General features: G+C 40.1%; 1 protein-coding gene across 1 annotated transcript; it reads left to right on the top strand.

Annotated features, from left to right (window-relative positions):
- The first annotated feature begins 331 nt into the window (after positions 1 to 331).
- On the top strand, positions 332 to 13590 carry LOC135320068 (dual specificity tyrosine-phosphorylation-regulated kinase 1A-like). The gene is made up of 5 exons (XM_064482548.1): positions 332 to 535; positions 1608 to 1804; positions 7761 to 7853; positions 9838 to 10026; positions 13408 to 13590. Exons 2-5 carry the CDS (start codon positions 1685 to 1687, stop codon positions 13588 to 13590), a joined length of 585 nt encoding a protein of 194 aa, XP_064338618.1. The 5' UTR covers positions 332 to 535; positions 1608 to 1684.
- Positions 13591 to 18632: the final 5042 nt, after the last annotated feature.

The raw sequence follows: 18632 nt of genomic DNA on the forward strand, positions 1-18632 counted from the left end.
GCACGTGTAAGCAGGGGTGAAGACTTGAGATTTGCACTTTAGAAAGGCCTCGGTAGCCATCTCACTGAAGAAATACAGAATTTCAGACGGGCAAGGTAAAGACAGAGCGAGGTGTTAGGGATTTGCTCCAGTTGTCTGAGTGCGGCATGCGGTGACGGAGGCGGGAAGGAGAGGTGGCATCAGCAAGGTGGGGCTGTTACTTGCATGAGGTGGTCTGTGGGCGAAAAGAGCTCTACTGTGACTCCCAGAGCCTTGGTTCTGATTGACTCATGGGAGACAGTGGCATTCGCTGTGGGAGAATATAGAAGTAGAACTTCTATTTTGGGGGGAGTTGAGCTTTGTTATCTTTAGTTTGCAGAATCCGTGTGACATTCAGGTAGAGGTTGTACTCCACGAGAAGGATGCTTGTCTCTTCATCGTGACTGAACTGTCAGTGCGGTGACTGCAGCAGATGTTAAGCTAGCTATCAAAGCCAGAGCTGTTCTCAGTACTTTACACGTAGTAAAGTACTCAACCTTCGCCACAGCTGCTTGAGGTACATATTATCAGGACATTAGGTGTGCAAGGCCACCCAGCTGGTGAAGTGTGGAGCTGAAATTTCAAACTGCAGCAGCCTGGCTAACAGTCTGTGCTCTTCACTTTTTGACCAGTGCTGGTGTGTGTTTTGAAACAAGTCGGCTTGAGAAAAAGTACCATGGTGCTGAACAGTGTGGTGAGAGTTCGCTGGCTTACTTAAAAAAGAAAAAAATGGTATTCTGGGCCAGTGTTGGTTGACCAGGGTTTTATGCTTTGCCTTCTGGCTTTAGTTTGTGATTGAAAGTTTTGTTGACTGTAAGAAGAAAAGCCTTTCTCTTTTCTTAAGGAAAAAGTAACTTTTGTTAGTTAGCTAGCAAGTACTTTTATGGACCAAAATGTTACTTTTCCATGTCTACCATGAAAAATCATGACCATGGTCTCAGCCTACCTGCGAAATAGTTATTGATTGTTCATTTTGTGGCAGGCTTGCCTGGTCTAGGTTCTCTTGGGACAGTGTAAGAAGCGTCCAGAGGAATACAGCAGCCTGTGAATTTGTTTCCATGTATTGTGTGCTCAGCCTTTAATGACCTGTATCAGTGGTGAGCACCGTTAGGACGAATTTCTCACCTGCTTTGGAGGATCCTAGGGAGACTGTTTGCCGTACACCTGGCAGATGTAAAGCAGAGCCTCAACAGTGTTCCTCTGAACTGATTTCTAAAGAGCTGCCCCACTGGACAGGCCTGGTGCAGGCATTCAGAGATTACTTTTGCAATTTACGGTTCTCAACTGATGAAAACCTCATATGTGAAAATGAGTATTAAAGGTTGTTTCCATTGCTTTACAAAAAGATGTGTTTTAAGATTTTCTCTTAAGACAGATTTATAGATACTGATTTTAATCACTCTGGATTCTGTACCATTTAACGTACAACAGTTGTGTTGAGTATCATATCCTTGTTGGTAGTATTAAAGGTTTTTAATATAATTGAACATCCTAAAGTTCTTAATTTAAAGAACTATCAAATAGGTCAGAAGGTACAAACATTAGTATATGAACGCAACCTTTAAGCCTCACTTACTCTTTTCTTGTAGGAGGAGAGACTTCAGCATGCAAACCTCCATCTGTTCGGCTTGCACTGTCACTTTCATTCCATGCTGCTGGCCTTCAGATGGCTGCACAGATGCCCCATTCACATCAGTACAGGGACCGTCACCATCCAGACATAAGTGACCAACAGGTTTCTGCCTTACCTTATTCTGACTGGATTCAGCAACATCTAACTAACCAGGTAAGTTTACGATGTATCAGATAAGATTTGTTGGGATGGTCATTTATTCCCTAAAATGCTGTAGTAGAAAACAGGCAAATACGTTAATGGTTTTCAGTTTTACATGTCACATGGGACTTCAGATTAACAAAATACCATGTTAAGAAGTTTGCATTAAAATTTTTGTTGTTTTTTTCTCCTTCCCCTATGTTTTTCACTTTAATTAAAAAACACATAAACATAAACACATTCTCTCATTTTGCAATAAGGGGGGAAGTTATTTCTAAAGAATATTAGTTACAGAAACTTAAAGCTTATTTTTAGGGAAATATGGTTAAGTAGAAAAATATGTTACAGGAAAACAAGTCAGATTCCATTATAACTAACTTACGGAGCTGATTTTATGCTGTTATAAACTACTTTATACACATACCTACAATTAAATATGAAACTCCTTAAAATTAATGTAAATTAGTTATGCTGCTCATTCTAATATTCAGACTAGAGATTCAGTAATTTTTCATAAGAATAGTATAAAGTGAATAAATGCTGAACCCTCTTGACATACATACATATATGCATGTGTGTATGTATTTTTAATATCTTCCTGAATTAACTGCATCTACTATGTTCATTTTTGGTTTGGGAAGAATTTATTTTTTTTACTAGCTATAGTTGTGGTAAAGTTTCTTTCCCCCTGAGGAGTGTGTGATGAGCACTGAAAGTGGCTGTTTTTCCATGTACTTAGGAATTTGGTTTGCCGCTGTTTATTTAGGTCTTTTAATATGATCAAAAACTTGGAAAATTTCAGAGTAATTCTTTTACTGGATTATTTGAGGGAAATTAATTTTTCCTAACTTAATATGTGGTTTTAATAATCTATTGGCTACAACTAAGTAATGCCATTATTTGAGGACACCCTTGTAGGTATTAAAATAAAATATTGTCAATAATTGACCTGATTCTACATTTATAAAATGTATTACAGCATGTAAATATCATTCACAATAAAATAGTAAGATAAATTATGGTAGGACTTAAGAATTCTTTTATGCAGTAAATTGAGGAATTGTATGTTTGAGAATCAGAGTAGTTGGTCAAAACTGGAAAGTGTGTGTGTACCAGAAGAAAATTCTCTGGACTTCCACACAGTAGTAATAGCATAATGATCTATCTGCACTGTACTTGTAAGAAGCAAAGTATGTTTGAATTCATTTTCCTGCTTGTTCAGAAGCAGCCTATCAGGCAGGCTGCCTGTTTTTAATCTGTTTTGCAGCTGAAGGGACTGAGCGCCCATTTGTGATCTCTCCAAGTATGTAGGCAGTAGACTCTGGGATCCAGCCCAGGCTTCTTTCTTTTTAGATACAGTGCTCTCTCTGCTCTAACACCCAGCATGTGCAAAGGACTAGGAAAAAACCCAGTCCTTTTAAGTTATTTTTATGGTTGTCTTATTGTAGTAGATAATCTAGTTAGCTAGCAGAGTACCTATTTTTAGATACAACTAACATCTTATTTGTGGATTATTTTCAAATAAAAGAAGTTAATTTAGTATCCATTTTAAGCTGTAAAATATTTTTAGATTCATATTTTGTAAAAAAACTTTTAAGTAATAATATTCAGTCAGATATTTTTGCCAAACTCCAGAAGTTTCTGAACCTAAGGCAGTCAGATTAAAAGCTTTCTTATAACTGAAGTGTAAAACACTAAAACTGTGTGCTGATGTGGCCTCGTCTACCAGATGTGGGTTCCAGATCCTGACTCATGATCTAATTGTGTGACTCGAGTCAGGCCACATGGACCCTTCTCTCTGTTCCTTGAATGTAAGATTGGACTAGACTCAACATCCCCCCCACCCAAGTGCCTTCTAGCTCTAAACTTTGGTAATTTCATTATTTGATTTCCATTGTTACTTGTTAATCATCCTATCAGTGTCTTTTCAATAAGGTTTATTGTACAAGTAAATTGAAATGAGCTTACTTTAACATTTCATTTCTGGTAATTAATCTTTCTAATATGAGTGTGTTTCACATAAATTTAAACACAGTTTTGTTCAAAAGATAAATGTAGTAAAAGTGTAGAAAAGTGTGGTTACTGTTTGGAATGCTGAGCCTGTTTGGGCTATTACAGTTTTCACGGCACTTTTCATGGTTCTTAAACTGTGTGTTCTGCATGTGTGTTATGTATGATGTTCAGCTTTATTAATAGGTCTCAAGATAGCAAGAATGGCAGGATATAGTGTTTCTTACTCTTTACTATATATGAAAATATGAAGTAAATGTAAATAAAATGGATGGAATAGGTATTATTAAATAGGAAACAATTTTTTAATGAAGTCCTGTCACTTACACTATGGAATCTTTTCAAGAAAAAAAGATTGTTTTAGCTCTTGTAACTGATCTAAGCAGGAGGTGAGAACTACTGCATTTTTTTTTTGTTTTTGGTCTTTGTGATCTGTGTCTTCACACAGAAAGGTCAGGAGATTTAGAGCCTTGGGGGTGTGGCTGTTTTTGGCTCCCAGAGCCAGATAGCTGAGGCAGCAGGAGAATTATCTCAGCAGCAATCCCTTTTGCAGGGAGGACATTGAGCAGCAGTGTGGAGGGGAGCTCACTACCTGCAGCAGCTAGGTGAGCTCCTGGGTCCTCTGAACCACTGGGTTTTTTCACCCAGCTGCGGAAGGGAAGAAGGGAGCTTGTTACATTACATTCTCCTGACTTTGTGATTGTGGAAGTTGGAAGTGGACAAAGCATCAGATGCTTAGGGCTGGTTTGAGTTTGAGTATAAATTTGTAACAGTGTATTTGGAAAAATTATTTTCTAATCCTGGATTTGTGATTATGGCATTACAGTAGTGAAAAACAGAAAATTTGGTTACCTAACATGAAATCACAATGAAAGTTAGTGAAGAAAGTGTTTAGTTTGTAGTAATTAATTTGTTCTTCCCATGTGTTTTGAACATCTACTCTGTACAAGGCACTATTGGAAGCACTGAAGTACAGTCTGATCCAAAAGCCAATATTTTTGTGGATGGAATGCATCTGGTTTATATATACATATGTTCCTGAAATAGTAACTTCTGTTGCCAAAAGTCTGTAAGAAAAGTAAGATATTTAGAATTAGCTAATCACCTTGGCCTTGTAGGTGGTTTGGCCAGTTGTGAAAAGGTTAGCAGTGTCATGACATGCCAAGTGCATAATGCACACTTACACACTGTGTGCATAAAAATGTGGTAGTCAGAATTACTTTTATAGCCAATTTCAGGTCTGTGCAGTACATTAAAAAATATTTTTTTGTGTGATTTTGGTGTTTTAAGTGAGCATAGTTACTCCAGGAAAGATGTAGCCATTGGTTCTTTTTTCCAGTGTTTGAAATACCAGTGGAGTTGTAAGTGGCCAAGTTGAAAACTTAAACATATTTATAGTTTTGAACATAACTGATTTTAATAAATGCATATATTTATTTTATTGGTATATATTATGCATGGCTCAATTATTTTGCCCAACAAATAGCCTAAAAATGATTCTGCCAAGAAGCTAGAATAGACTCCTATAATTTACAGGGAGCCCCTGGCCCAGTGCTGTGATTCACAGCATGGGGTTGGGCATGAGACTGCCTTAGTTCTCTTCTCATCTGTATTATTTTACTGGCTCTAGGACCTCGGTCAAGTAATATTACATCAGAAACACAGGTTTCTCATTTGTAACATGGTGACAGGGACATTACTTATTTTCATGAGATTGTTGAGAAGATTACATGAAAGATGTAAAAATATGCATGCCCAAAATACAGTGTATAGCAAACACTTGCTGCTACAGTTATTATTTTATTGTTGACTACTTAAGTAATTCATTCATTTCTAATGGTAGTTATACCTTCTGTCAACTCTTACTACAGTGGTAATGAAGTTATTTCACTGGTTTGGATTTTGTGAAACCTCACAGTGAGGCTGCACTCCAGTAGTCCAAGAAGGGTCTTGCCGAGAAAATTACCTGCTTGAAAACAATGCCAGTGCTTAAAAAATAAGAAAGGAAATAGATTATGAGAAACCTGTTTCATTACCTTAAATGCTTACAGCTTCATTTGCATGAAAATAATTGACATGCTTATACTGATACTGTCTGTTCCTTCAGTCTCCAAGGACTGGTATGAGAGCCAAATACTCTGTGAACCTAGTTGTACCTGTTTATATTTAAAAAAATAAAACAATATGTATTTTAAAAATTAATTCAGATTATCTTATTAAGTCTTACTATATTTTCAGACAAATAGTTATAATCAATGTTTGTCCCCTTAAACCTTATTTGGAACTTTGAGAAGAAGAGATCATGGGAAAAGATCATTATTAACTGAATACAGTAATTCAGTGAATTTGCTATCTGGGTAACAACTTTTAGAATTTGAGTATAGATGCAAAGGAGACTAATGTTAAGATCAGTTTGATCACTGCTGTGGTCACTCCATCTTCTCACGCTGCCGGGATGGTGATTCTTTACTGTTGTGTCCATTGTTAACTCTACCCTCCTCTCTCCTTTTTTTTAGTGTGAGTTAACTTGGTTAATTTCCCCAATACTCCAGACATTTCTGTCAGGCTTTAGTGTGATGTGTTTGCTTTCTCTCTGCCCCTCAAATTGACCAGGGTGTTCTTTGAAAGGGGCTGAATCAGGGGCTCCTGGCTCAGTAGATTTTGCTGGTATAAATGTCTGTAAGAGAGCTAGACAGGAGTCCAAAGATGGCTAGTGGTAGGGACTGTAGGTACCTTGATGTAATTAATTGGTTTTGAGGATCAGGATCTCTTGGCTGCAAGAAGCCCCACTGGGAACCCCTTTACTGAGGCTTGCCACATGGCAGAGTCGGGTGGGAACAACAATCCAGGATCATTGGCATGCTAGTTGTAGCGTCCCTGGGTGTGCTTGTATATGGAGGACATTCGTGTTCCTGCTCCAACCCCCATCTAGCAGGAAGTTCACAGTTGTACTCTGACTGCTTACTGGATGATGAAAGACATGGTTTAGCGTTGCGCTGGGAGTACGGCTGAAATGAGTTTTTTGAAAGAATGTTTCATTAGTTTTAAGGTGTCCTCTGGAACTTATTTGTGGTCAGCTCTTAGTGTAATCAGAAGTAGAGATACTGGTATTATGGATTCATTTGTTTGTTCAACAGATATTTATTAAAGAACCTACTGTGTGCCAGGCACTATTGTAGGCAAAGGTAATACAACATTGAACAAAATCACTGTGCCACATGGAGTTTTCTTTGTAGTGGAAGGAGAACAAACCAAAACCAGTAAATGAGCAAATGTATACTAGCATGTCAGGTGGTGATAACTCAGCAGGGTGGGGGCCAAGGGAACGTGGAGGGCAAGCCCAGATGTGTCAGGTGGAGGGCGTGCTTTACTCAATTATGTTACAGAAGTGAGTGCAGATTTCAGCCTTGCTTACATTATAGGCAGACGTTTGTTGGAGGGCAGGCTCCGGGGGTGTTGGGAGCTGCACTTCTGCAGCACCAAACTCCATCTCTGCCCTGTGATCAGCTTGTTCATGGTGCCAGCTGGGTCCTAAAATCTTGTCTTAGGAGGCTGGAAGATGAGTAAGTCTTTGCCTGCTGTGAGACAGATCAGGCTTAGGAATAATTCAGAAGTTTTTCCTTGGCTAATTGTACGGTGGAGAAGCCCTCTTGGGCAGCATATCATGCATGTCTCCTGAACCAGGGGTATGTCTATGATGCTGTTATTTAATTTGGGGAACAGAACTGAAGCCTTGGGCAGCTGGGCATATTATCTTCTTGTTTCATTATTTTTCCAGTGGTTCTCTTCATTGGATTCCAGTTAAAAGAGATAACTGAAACTTCTAATGTAGATGTCTTTTTTTTTCATAATACATATACACAGGTTACAAAAGAGGAAGTTCATGTCAGTACAGTATAGTTAAAGTGCTAGTCTCTTCTGTCTATTTAAGGTGATGCCTGATGTTGTCATGTTACAGAGGCGGATGCCCCAAACCTTCAGTGATCCAGCTACTGCTCCCCTGAGAAAACTTTCTATTGACTTGATCAAAACATATAAGCATATTAGTGAGGTAAGACTATTGATTTGTTATAACACCATCTACCCTGCAATACAGTAGGGGAAAGAAGTTATTTTGTGATGTATTTAAACATACTAAAATTTTTTACTCCCAATGATTTGTCATATTGATGACTATTATGAAGACTGGTAATTTAATGATTTATGGATAGTACAATTACATAAAAGAAAAAAGGCATATTAACAGGGACTACAGAAAATTAAGATAATTAAGGATAACTTTTCTTCTTTTTCAAAATGTTTAATATAGGCTGAGTTATCACTTCTATAATAACTCCTCTTCAAAACAAGAAGGGGGAAGGGAGGGAATAATGACACTGGAAAAGACTGAATATGTTAGAATTTTGATTGAATTTTTGTTTATCTGTTTCCCTATTGCCGTGGATGTCAGGAAGCTCTGAGATGTATTCAGTACCCAGGTAACAGGCATCTGGCCTAGTTAATCTATATAATTTACTTTTTAAATTGATATGTGTTCTTTTATCTGTATCTTTTCATTGTAAGATATCCAAAAGCCTTTTTGGTGGAAGTAAGTTTGATAAAAAAAAAAGTGCACTTTGAATAACTCATCTTCCAACTTGACTCGTTGCATGCAAAAATTATTTTTCTGGGGTTGTCTTAGACCTCTGGCATGATTGTTACTTGCTTCTAACCACAACTCTAGCTCTGTAATTAATTATTAAATTAGCTTTTCTGGAGAAGAGTGACTGTGCTTTCTTTCCTTTTCCAGGGGGCCCTACATCCTTTCACACTGAAGGCTTATCTTCTACCAGGGTTAGAGCCACTTATCTAAAAAGACATTCTTATGTGTGTATAAATTTTATAATAGTTAGATGCCATTTAATCCCAGTATTTATGTTACTGTGGCATTGTGGCAAGATAAAATTGGAATGAACTCAATGAGGAACATTTCTAAATTGCATTTTGTACATAATTAATGTGTTATAAAAGATGTGCCAAACCAGCTTTTGGTTATCTGAAAATATCTGATAAAATAGTTAACACTTTATTAATGTCAGTTTGTTAATATCTGATAAACAGTTAAACTGTTAACAGTAACTCTGTTGAAGCTTGTTTTCAACAGTTTTGCCACCTTGTAAACTAGAATTTTTGTGATGTTACTCCTTGCAGTGTAATTTATAACTTCCTCAGTTAGTTACCAACACTTGGACTATTGCCTAATCCACCTATTATTTTTTTACTAGTCTTAGAAACTATAAGAAAAACAGATATAAGGAAAATAACTCATTTTGTGATCAACCACAAGGTTCTTGGCCTTTAGTGTGTGTGGGATAGGTAGGGAGCATATCTGTTTTTCATTAATGTGTTGTTATAGGCTTAAAAACTGGGAATGTCTCAGAGGCTCCTTTTATATTAGTAAAATGTCAGTTCATATACATTTAAACTTTCATTTTTAAACTCTTTTGCCTTAGGATCAAATATAAAATTGGGATTGATTAGAAGGGGGCATGAAGGAACTTGAATATAAGGAGGACAAAAATGTCATTTATTTTGTTTGGGATTTGTTGATTGCATCAACATGAGCAATTTTCCAAAATCCCTCATATGATACACTCTTGAGATCTATGCCATTTCACTGTATATAAATTATATCTTGGTTTAAAAAAATAAATGTAGATCAGGTCCTGTTACTCTTCTTGAATGGGAGGCGTTGCTCCAGTCACTTAACATCTATTTATAAAACATATAAACTGTATAATTCTAAAAAGAATTTTACTGCAGAAATTTTCCCTGGTTATATATTAGTGTTATTCTGTAATTCAAATAGCAACTATAGAAAATTATTTATTTCATTTGTGTGTGTGTATGTGTGTGTATGTGTGTGTTAAAGAATAGAAATTCATCTATTTCCTACCGAGAGTAGATTTGTCTCATATATACTCTTGATATATGGTGTGCGCACCCCCTCCCAGTGATTTTAATGACACACTTAACACTGTGTATTCTCATTTTAGGTTTACAATGCAAAAAAGAAGCGAAGACACCAACAGGGCCAGGGAGACAATTCTAGTCATAAGAAGGAGCAGAAGGTTTATAATGATGGTTATGATGATGATAACCATGATTATATTGTAAAACACGGAGACAAGTGGATGGATTGTTATGAAATTGACTCCTTGATAGGCAAAGGTTCCTTTGGACAGGTAATTTAATGGAAAATGCTGAATTTTATAGTTAGAATGTATTAGTGAATCATGTTGTTACATCTTTTTCTCAAGTGTACACTTTTAATATTTGTAAATAGATCTCAGCAATGGACATATAAGTATTTGGATTATCATTGTTCTGTGAAGGTACTAATACTGCATCAGATCTAAAAACTCCATTAGCAGTTTTTTGTGGGTTTTTTTTTTTGAACTTATTTTCTGAGGCTACCAGGTAGCTGCTTTACTAAGTGGTTGATTTTAATCACTGATAGATAGTATTGCCTCTTTCACAGGGGCTTTGGATTCTGTGGGTGGTTCTTCATTATGTATGTTGGAGATAATTGCGTTCCTGTCTGATATTCCTCTTGAAAGAGAAAAACACTTACCATCTTCAGCTGGCTCAGCAGGTGCCCTCTCACTTTTTCAGAGGCTTGGATGCCAGGGGCTGTGCCTTGACTTTGTCTCTTGGCTCCTCTTCTAACTCTGCCAGACCTCTGAGTGGGCAGACAGTCTCCAGGATGTCCTTCTCAGGCCCCACAGTGCCAGCATGGCTAAGGCTGTGACTGGTGGAGTTCTGATGGGCAGGACCACTCACTCGGGCAGCGCGGCTGCTTAGGAAAGTGAGGAAGGAACTCCAGGGGACCTGTTTTTTTCACTTCCTTCCTGGCCTCTTCTCTCTACCCACGAATCTCCTCTCCTCACTTGCCCATCCTGCCCAATACAGAGGACAAAACTCTAACTGCATCAGTGTCTTGCACCAGCTGAGCCCAGACTTAGCTGTCAGTCCTTCCTCTTTGCACTTCATGAAGCTTTTCTTGGGCTGTGGCTTCCCAAGCTGTTCCCACTCCTAAATCCCCCATCTCATTGGGTCACTGCAGAGCTGTTTTATTTGAGGTATGGTTTCCTGTTCATCCCATTCTCCATTGCCTTGCAACTTTCCTGCAGTGAAGCAGTTATTAATTTGCAATCCAAATACTTTTGACTTTTTGACAATTTTGGGGGTTGTTTTTGTTTTCTTAAACTGTGGAACCTACATGTTCTTACTTATCTGTTCCTGCCTTGTGAGAAATAAAATATGCCTCTATCACCCTGTGAGGAAAGGTTTTCCTGTATGAATCTGATTGTGTTTAGGACAGAAAGAATACTGTAAGCCACTAGCAGCCACAGGCTGAGACCAGGACACTTCTAAGCGATGAAACCTGAAGGAGATATGAACAAGGTTGTTAGCAGCCCTCTGCAGTTCTGGGGTGTCTCTGCCAGGCCCTGGTGTCATGTGTACAGTATGCCTGCCCCTTTCCATGATGTCAAGGAATTTTTGTAATTATACATAATTCAGGGCCCTTTCCCTTGATTCTAATCTCTTTCTTCTGAGCCAGGGGTTTCTCAGTTTTATGGGAGCCCTTCTGTATCAAAATATTACTTCTTGTCAGAAGCAACTTCTACTTCTCTGTCAGAGCCTCTTAAGGAACGGTGTTTCTGAGGCCTTCCGCTTACATAAGTAAGGCTGTGAATGTGCCGGGTGGAGTGATTTCTGTCTCCACCCTCAAAATCACACAGACGCTCTGGCAGTTGCCCCCAGCAGGGCGTCGTCTGCCTTCTGTGATGCCCACTGTGCAAGTCGGGGCCATGTGGCTTGCTCTTTTAACTTAGTTTTCCCTGGCACTTAACCTTCAAGCTCACAGTGATCTCCCCCCTCCCCTTTACCTTTTCTCATACCCTGATTTCTAAGAGCACGCTAGCATCGTATACTTGTGAAAATACAGGCCTGTTTGACATCAGGATTCATTTTCCCAGATGAGACTGATTGACGCCTTTCTCCTAGGCTGAAGTGTGTTCAGGGTCAGGGCCTGTCACTCACCAAATAAATTCTTCCTTATTGATTTTGTCAGGCTCTCTCTAAATTCTCTGCCAGGTCCTTGTCAAATAAGCAGCTCCTTCATTTCTTAGGCCAGTGTTTATCAGTCCTGATTGCACATTGAAAATTTCCAGGGAGCTTTGTGGATGGGGGCTGGGGTGGGAGGACTGATGCCTAAGCTCCAGACTAATGAACTAAGAATCTCTAACTGAATTCTGGACATTGGCATCCTTGAAAACTGCCTATTGAAATTATAATTCAAGGTCAACAATCATTGTTTTACCACTGAGCCGGTTAACTATTTGCAAAGTCAGTAAATAGTTGGGGCCCTGTTAGTGGCCTTTGTCCTGGAGACCATTAGGATCTGGGCACTAAACTGCCACTCTTGATGTAGTCAGTATGGTCAGTGAAAGAGAGGAATATCAAAACTACTTGGTCATGGTCAGATGCTTACATGGGTCACCTCTGATTTAAAAGGCAGTAAGCAGTAGTTTATTTTAGAATTGGGTGAAACCAGAGATACTGCATTTTTTATATTTCAAGTTTGATTTCAGCTAAACCATTTATGATCTGCCATTGACAATAACCTTGACTGATGTGGATCTTGGACTATGCATCCATTCTCTTCCTCTAATCCAGTGATGCTCAACCAAAACATTGGAATCACTTGGAGTTCTACGTGCATCTCCAGACGTTCTGAGTATACTATAAAATGTGTCTAAAGCTATTATCTATTTAGACTGTATATAATGTTACAAAAGTAAGAATATTTAATCAGGTATAGTGGTTATTTCTAATTTGTATAGATACAGTTTTCTTTTATCTTTGTATTTGTTTCCTAGTTTTTAATGTAAATTTCTTTGTCAACAGTGTGAAACTTGTTTAAATGAGTAAAATTGAAAATGAGAGGTGTGCAGTCATTTGTTCATGAACACTTCAGTTTCCTTAGCATTAATTCTAATTTTAAAACTCAAAATCCTCTAATTATGGTATTTTAACTTATTTCCTGCTTATTTAAAAAAAATTTTTTTAGCCTGAAGTAATTCTCTTATATGCCTATGAAAGTCTAATTTAAATTTAGAAAGTTATCTACATTTTTCAGATGACTTACAAACTTTTAAATATCTCACATGTATACTTAGAATTTAAACCAGGTTTTTCTCGCATTAAAAGAATAGTCAGACGTATCGTTTTATAATGTTATTTAGTAAGAAAGGTGGAAAACCAAAGCACTTGTCAACATTCATAATTTATTTTTGAAAGAGGAAAATAGTTATTCTAATTTTGTTAAGAAACTTACCTACTTTGTGGATGTTTAGAAATACTATAAGGATGCAAAAGAAATCCAATTGAAAATATTGACTTAAAGTGACAATAAAGTAGTAAATGGATGCTGTTAAATGGAAATGAATAGAATCTCATATTTAGGAGGGTCAGAAAAATGGGAATTAGATAAATGTATAATTAACGTGAATTGTAAATTGTTAATGAAATAGATATTATTTATCTTTTTTCGCTTTTAGGTTGTAAAGGCATATGATTGTGTGGAGCAAGAATGGGCTGCCATTAAAATAATAAAGAACAAGAAGGCTTTTCTGAATCAAGCCCAGATAGAAGTGCGACTTCTTGAGCTCATGAACAAACATGACACTGAAATGAAGTACTACATAGGGAAACAGACAGACAGACAAAGCAATGCGCCCTGACCCAGACCAAAAATTTGAGTTAATGGTTATTTTTATATGATAATATGTTGATTTTATCTTAAAGTGATTGAATAAAAATCAGTTATTTCTGTTGGAGGGCATACAGATCTATATATATTACTTGATCTGGCGGTGGTATTTTAAATCTTTAGGAATGGCGTTCCAGGTGGTACATAGTCTAAAAACAAATAAGAATAATCTCTCTCTCTCTTTTTTTTTTGCAACTTATGAGTGCCATTTGTTTGCTTTAATGATACATTAAACTCCAGAGATTTCTTTGTTTAGCTTTAATCGTTTCTAATACAGCTCAGAAATTAGAAGTGAGGTACTATGTTGTTAATGATTATAGAACCATTTTTGGAATGTCTTCCTCAAGAAATAACAGCCGCCATGTCTTGAACTTCTACCATATTGCTTATGCTTTTCCTCCATTGTCTGTAATAGTCATAGCAGTCCTGTCAGGAAGGTGGTAGAATCCTTGTACTGCAGATGGTCTCAAAGATTAACATACCCAAGGTCCCAGGGCTCTGAAAACAAGCAAAAAAAAGAGACAAAAGAGTTATGAAAATAGTGACTTCTAGGGCCAATTGATACATGGGTAAGCTATCTTCTAGTTATACATTCTTTAATACTATTTTTAATCAAATCTAAGACGCCAGTGATCTCCAGACATCATTGTTTCATTTGATGACACTGAAATGAAATGCCACCAAGAAGAAACAAATTGCTGCCAAGTATAAAAAAAATGCTATAAATTTTAAGATAGGATCATTTAATTATATAATTTAAAAAATAAGCATATATTAGCAACTCATGTTCAGTAACGCTGGCTGGTTTACCTGGTAACCATGAGGTTAAGTTTTATTAACAAACTCCTTTTTAATAAATTAGGAGAGGGCATTGTGGCCTCCAAAATGATAGAAATAAACACTGATGTTTAAAGATATATGGTCCAGAGACTCAGATTAGGTTTCATATATGAAACACCTTCATTCTTATTGTTGAAATAAAATGAGCTTATCCTATTCATTTTTATTCCTTAGTGTCTTTACAGATCGTCCGATACAGTCCATAGAAGTAACATTTGCATTTGAACCGTTTTCTCGTCTAATTCACTGAATGTTTGGTCTTCACTGTTAGTTACAACTTAGTATAAACTAGGAACATTTCCATTCAATGGGTTAGAAGGCCAGGAAGGATATTGTGAGGATGCTTGACTTATAAAGGAGGCATCTGAACATATCTCACCTCTTCTTCCTCTTCACACTTATATTTAATTTTGAGTTTTTGCTTAAGTGGTAGACAAAATACTGGTAGCATTATATAGCATTTTAATTCTGCCCTTTTGAAAGAAAACATGAAATGATAGCTACTTGGTTATGTTACAATAATGGCTGTCATTTTTGTTTTTAATAAACTAACTATAGTGACCGACTCGCCGAGGCATCCCCCTTAGCTGCTGTGCCGCCTCCGCCTCTGCCACCGACCTCTTCCCCTGACCTCACCACGCCCGCTCCCAGGAGCAGGCTGACTTCAAAGGCTTGAGTCCGGCGAACTTGGGGTGCAGAGGCCGCCCACAGGCAAGGCAGCTAGGGAAAAGGGAGAAAATCTTCTGGCTTGCAAGGGCACCCTATTCCCCCGTCGCCGCCGCCGAAACAGGTCCCCGGACCGCACCCCGACTCTAGTGTGTCTGTCTGTCTGACTGCCTGAATGACTGACTATCTATTGGAGGATGGGAGAAGATAGCCTATGTGTGTGTCTGTCTGTTTATCCAACGGAGGAGGAGGCGACTAGTATGTCTCTATGTTTGCCTGCCTATCAATGTATCTATGTATCTATGTATTTATGTATCTATCTATCTATCTATCTATCTATCTATCTATCTATCTATCTATCTAGGGGAGGCATAGCAGTAGGTTAGTGTGTCTTTTATTGGTCGCTCTGCTGGAGGAGGAGGTTAATGTGTCTATATAAGTATCTACCGATTTGAGGAATAGGAGGAGGCTAGTGTGTGTATGTGTGTGTGTGTGCATGCTGGTCTGTTTATCTATGTATCTGTAACTAAAGGGGAAGAAGGCTACATTATCTATCAGTCTATGTAGGCATCTAATGGAGGAGGAGTAGGCTGGTATGTCTGTCTGTCTGTCTGTCTATCTAACAGATATCTATGTATGTACCTATATCTAATCGAGAAGAAGGAGGAGTCTAGGGTATCTATCTCTCTGTCTGTCAGAGGAGGAGAAGACTAGTGTGTCTGTCTGTGTGTCTGAGAGTTGTCTCTATCTATATCTAATGGAGAAGAAGGAGGATTCCCATGTGTCTGGCTATCTGTCTGTCTCTCTACAGGAGAAGGTCGAGGCTAGTGTGTGTATCCGTCAATTTCACATTCTATCTAATGGAGGAGATTAGTGTGTCTCTCTACCTACTTAATTGAGGAGTAGGAGGAGGCTAGTGTGTGTGTGTGAGTGTGTGTCTCTCTGTCTATGTATGTATCTCTCTATCTATATAATGAATGAGGACGACGAGGTTAGGATATATGGCTGTTTCTAAATGGAGAAAGAGGCTAGTGTGCCTGTCTGTCTATTTATTTGTCTCTCTGTCTGTGTAATGGAGGAAGCCTCCCAGTATTCAACTCACCTGGAGGGATGCCACTTGCACCCTGAAGCAGCAGAGGGCGTCCCAACTGCAGGCTAAGGGGGACATTGGATGGAAATCCACAGGATTGCCTGGGCAGCCCGGGCCACCCGCTTCCACCCTCTCTGTAGCCGCCCCCGCCCTGCCCCTGCCCCGCCCCCTGACCACCACGCACCCGCCTCCCGGGAGCCAGAAAACAATGAGATGTGCACCTCGTGTACCTAGGGTAGCAGAGACCGACCCTAGGGCCGGACAAGGGGGAGATCTGAGCAAACACACGGGCTCGGTGGGGCAGCCCCGCCTCCTCCATGCAGCCCCTGATCGCACCGCGCCTGCCTCCGGGCCGCAGGCTGATATGGAAACATGCATACTGTGAACTTGGGGCAGGAGAGGCCCCCCCAGGCCAGGCCGTTGTGGACATGGGAGCAAACTGATCGGCTCACCCGAGGCTGTCTGCTCCCCGCAACATCCCTGTCCCCTGAACTCACCTCACCAGCATCCCAGGACCTTGCTGAAAAGGAGAATTAAATCCCGCAAACCTGGGGTTCCAGAGGCCGCCCCGAGGCCAGGAGAGGGAGAGATGGGAGGAAAATGACCGACTCGCCGAGGCATCCCCCTGAGCTGCTGTGCCGCCTCCGTTTCTGTCACTGACCTCTTCCCCTGTCCTTACCATGCCTGCTCCCAGGAGCAGGCTAACTTCAAAGGCTTGAGTCTGTCGAATCTAGGGGAGCGGTGGCCGCCCCCAGGCAAGGCACCTAGGGTCATGGGATAAAATCCTATGGCTCCTCAATGCCACTCCTGTCTCTGGTCGCCGCTGCTGAACCCCGTCCCCAAACTGCACCCCGCCGCTAGTGTGTCTGTCTGTCTGCCTGCCTGCCTAACTACCTACCTATTGGAGGATGGGAGAGGCTAGTGTATTTGTGTGTCTCTGTATCTAATGGAGGAGGAGGTGACTAGAATATCTGTCTATTTTCCTGCTTATCTATCTATCTATCTATCTATCTATCTATCTATCTATCTATCTATCTATCTATCTATCTATGTAACTATCTATCTAGAGGATGCATACCAGTAGGCTACTGTGTCTTTTTATTTGTCTGTATATTGCAGGAGGAAGTTAGTGTGTCTATCTACGTATCTAACTATTTGAGGAAGAGGAGGAGGCTAGTGTGTGTGTGTGTGTGTGTGTGTGTGCGCGCGTGCGGGTCTGTCTATCAATGTATCTGTAACTAAAGGGGGAGGAGGCTAGTGTGTCTGTCTATCAGTCTATGTGTGCATCTAATGGAGGAGGAGTAAGCTAGTATGTCTCTCTATCAGATATCTATATATGTACCTATTTCTAATCGAGAAGAAGGAAGCTAGAGTGTCTATCTCTCTGTCTGTCAGAGGAGGAGAAGACTAGTGTGTATGTCTGTCTGTGTGTTTGTGAGTGTGTCTCTATTATTTTCTAATGGAGAATAAGTAGGATTCCAATGTGTCTGGCTATCTGTCTGTCCCTCTACAGGAGAAGGCTGAGGCTAGTGTGTGTATCAGTCAATCTCACTGACTATCTATTTAATGGAGGAGGAGAAAAAGTCTTTTAAGTTTGTCCATCTATTATGTAATGGAGGAGGAGACTAGTGTGTCTCTGTACCTACTTAATTGAGGAGTAGGAGGAGGCTAGTGTGTGTGTGTGTGTGTTTGTCTGTCTATGTATGTATCTGTCTACCTAATGGACGAGGAGGAGGAGGTTAGTATATATGTCTGTTTCTAAATGGAGGAAGAGGCTTGTGTGTCTCTCTGTCTATTTATTTGCCTGTCTGTCTGTCTGTCGAATGGAGGAAGCCTCCCAGTATTCCACCCACCTGGAGGGATGCCAATTGCCACCCTGAGGCAGCAGAAGGCGCTACCAGAGCAGGCTGAGGGGGACACTGGGTGAAAATCCTCAGGCTTGCCTGGGATGTCCGCGCCCCCCCGCTTCCGCCCTCTGTGTAGCCGCAACGCCACGCCCCCATCCCGCCCCCTGACCTCCCCGTGCCCGCCTCCCTGGAGCCAGAAAACACAGAGATGTGCACCTCTTGTACCTATGGTAGCAGAGACTGATACCAGGAGCTGCCAAGCAGGAGATGGGAGCAAATAAACCGGCTCGGTGGGGCATCCCCGACTCCTCACTGCAGCCCCTGACCGCACCGCTCCTGCCTCCGGGGGGCAGGCTTACTTGGAAACTTGCATTCTGTGAACCTGGGGCAGGTGAGGCCGCCCCCAGGCCAGGCCGTTGTGGAGATGGGAGCAAACTGATCGGCTCACCTGAGGCAGTCCGCTCCCCACGAAATCCCTGTCCCCTGAGCTCACCTCGCCTGCATCCCAGGACCTCGCTGTCAAGGAGACTTAAATCCCGCCTACCTGGGGTAGCAGAGGCTGCCCCGAGA

The sequence above is a fragment of the Camelus dromedarius genome, chromosome 36 (genome assembly GCF_036321535.1).
Source record: "Camelus dromedarius isolate mCamDro1 chromosome 36, mCamDro1.pat, whole genome shotgun sequence".
Lineage (NCBI taxonomy): Eukaryota > Metazoa > Chordata > Mammalia > Artiodactyla > Camelidae > Camelus > Camelus dromedarius.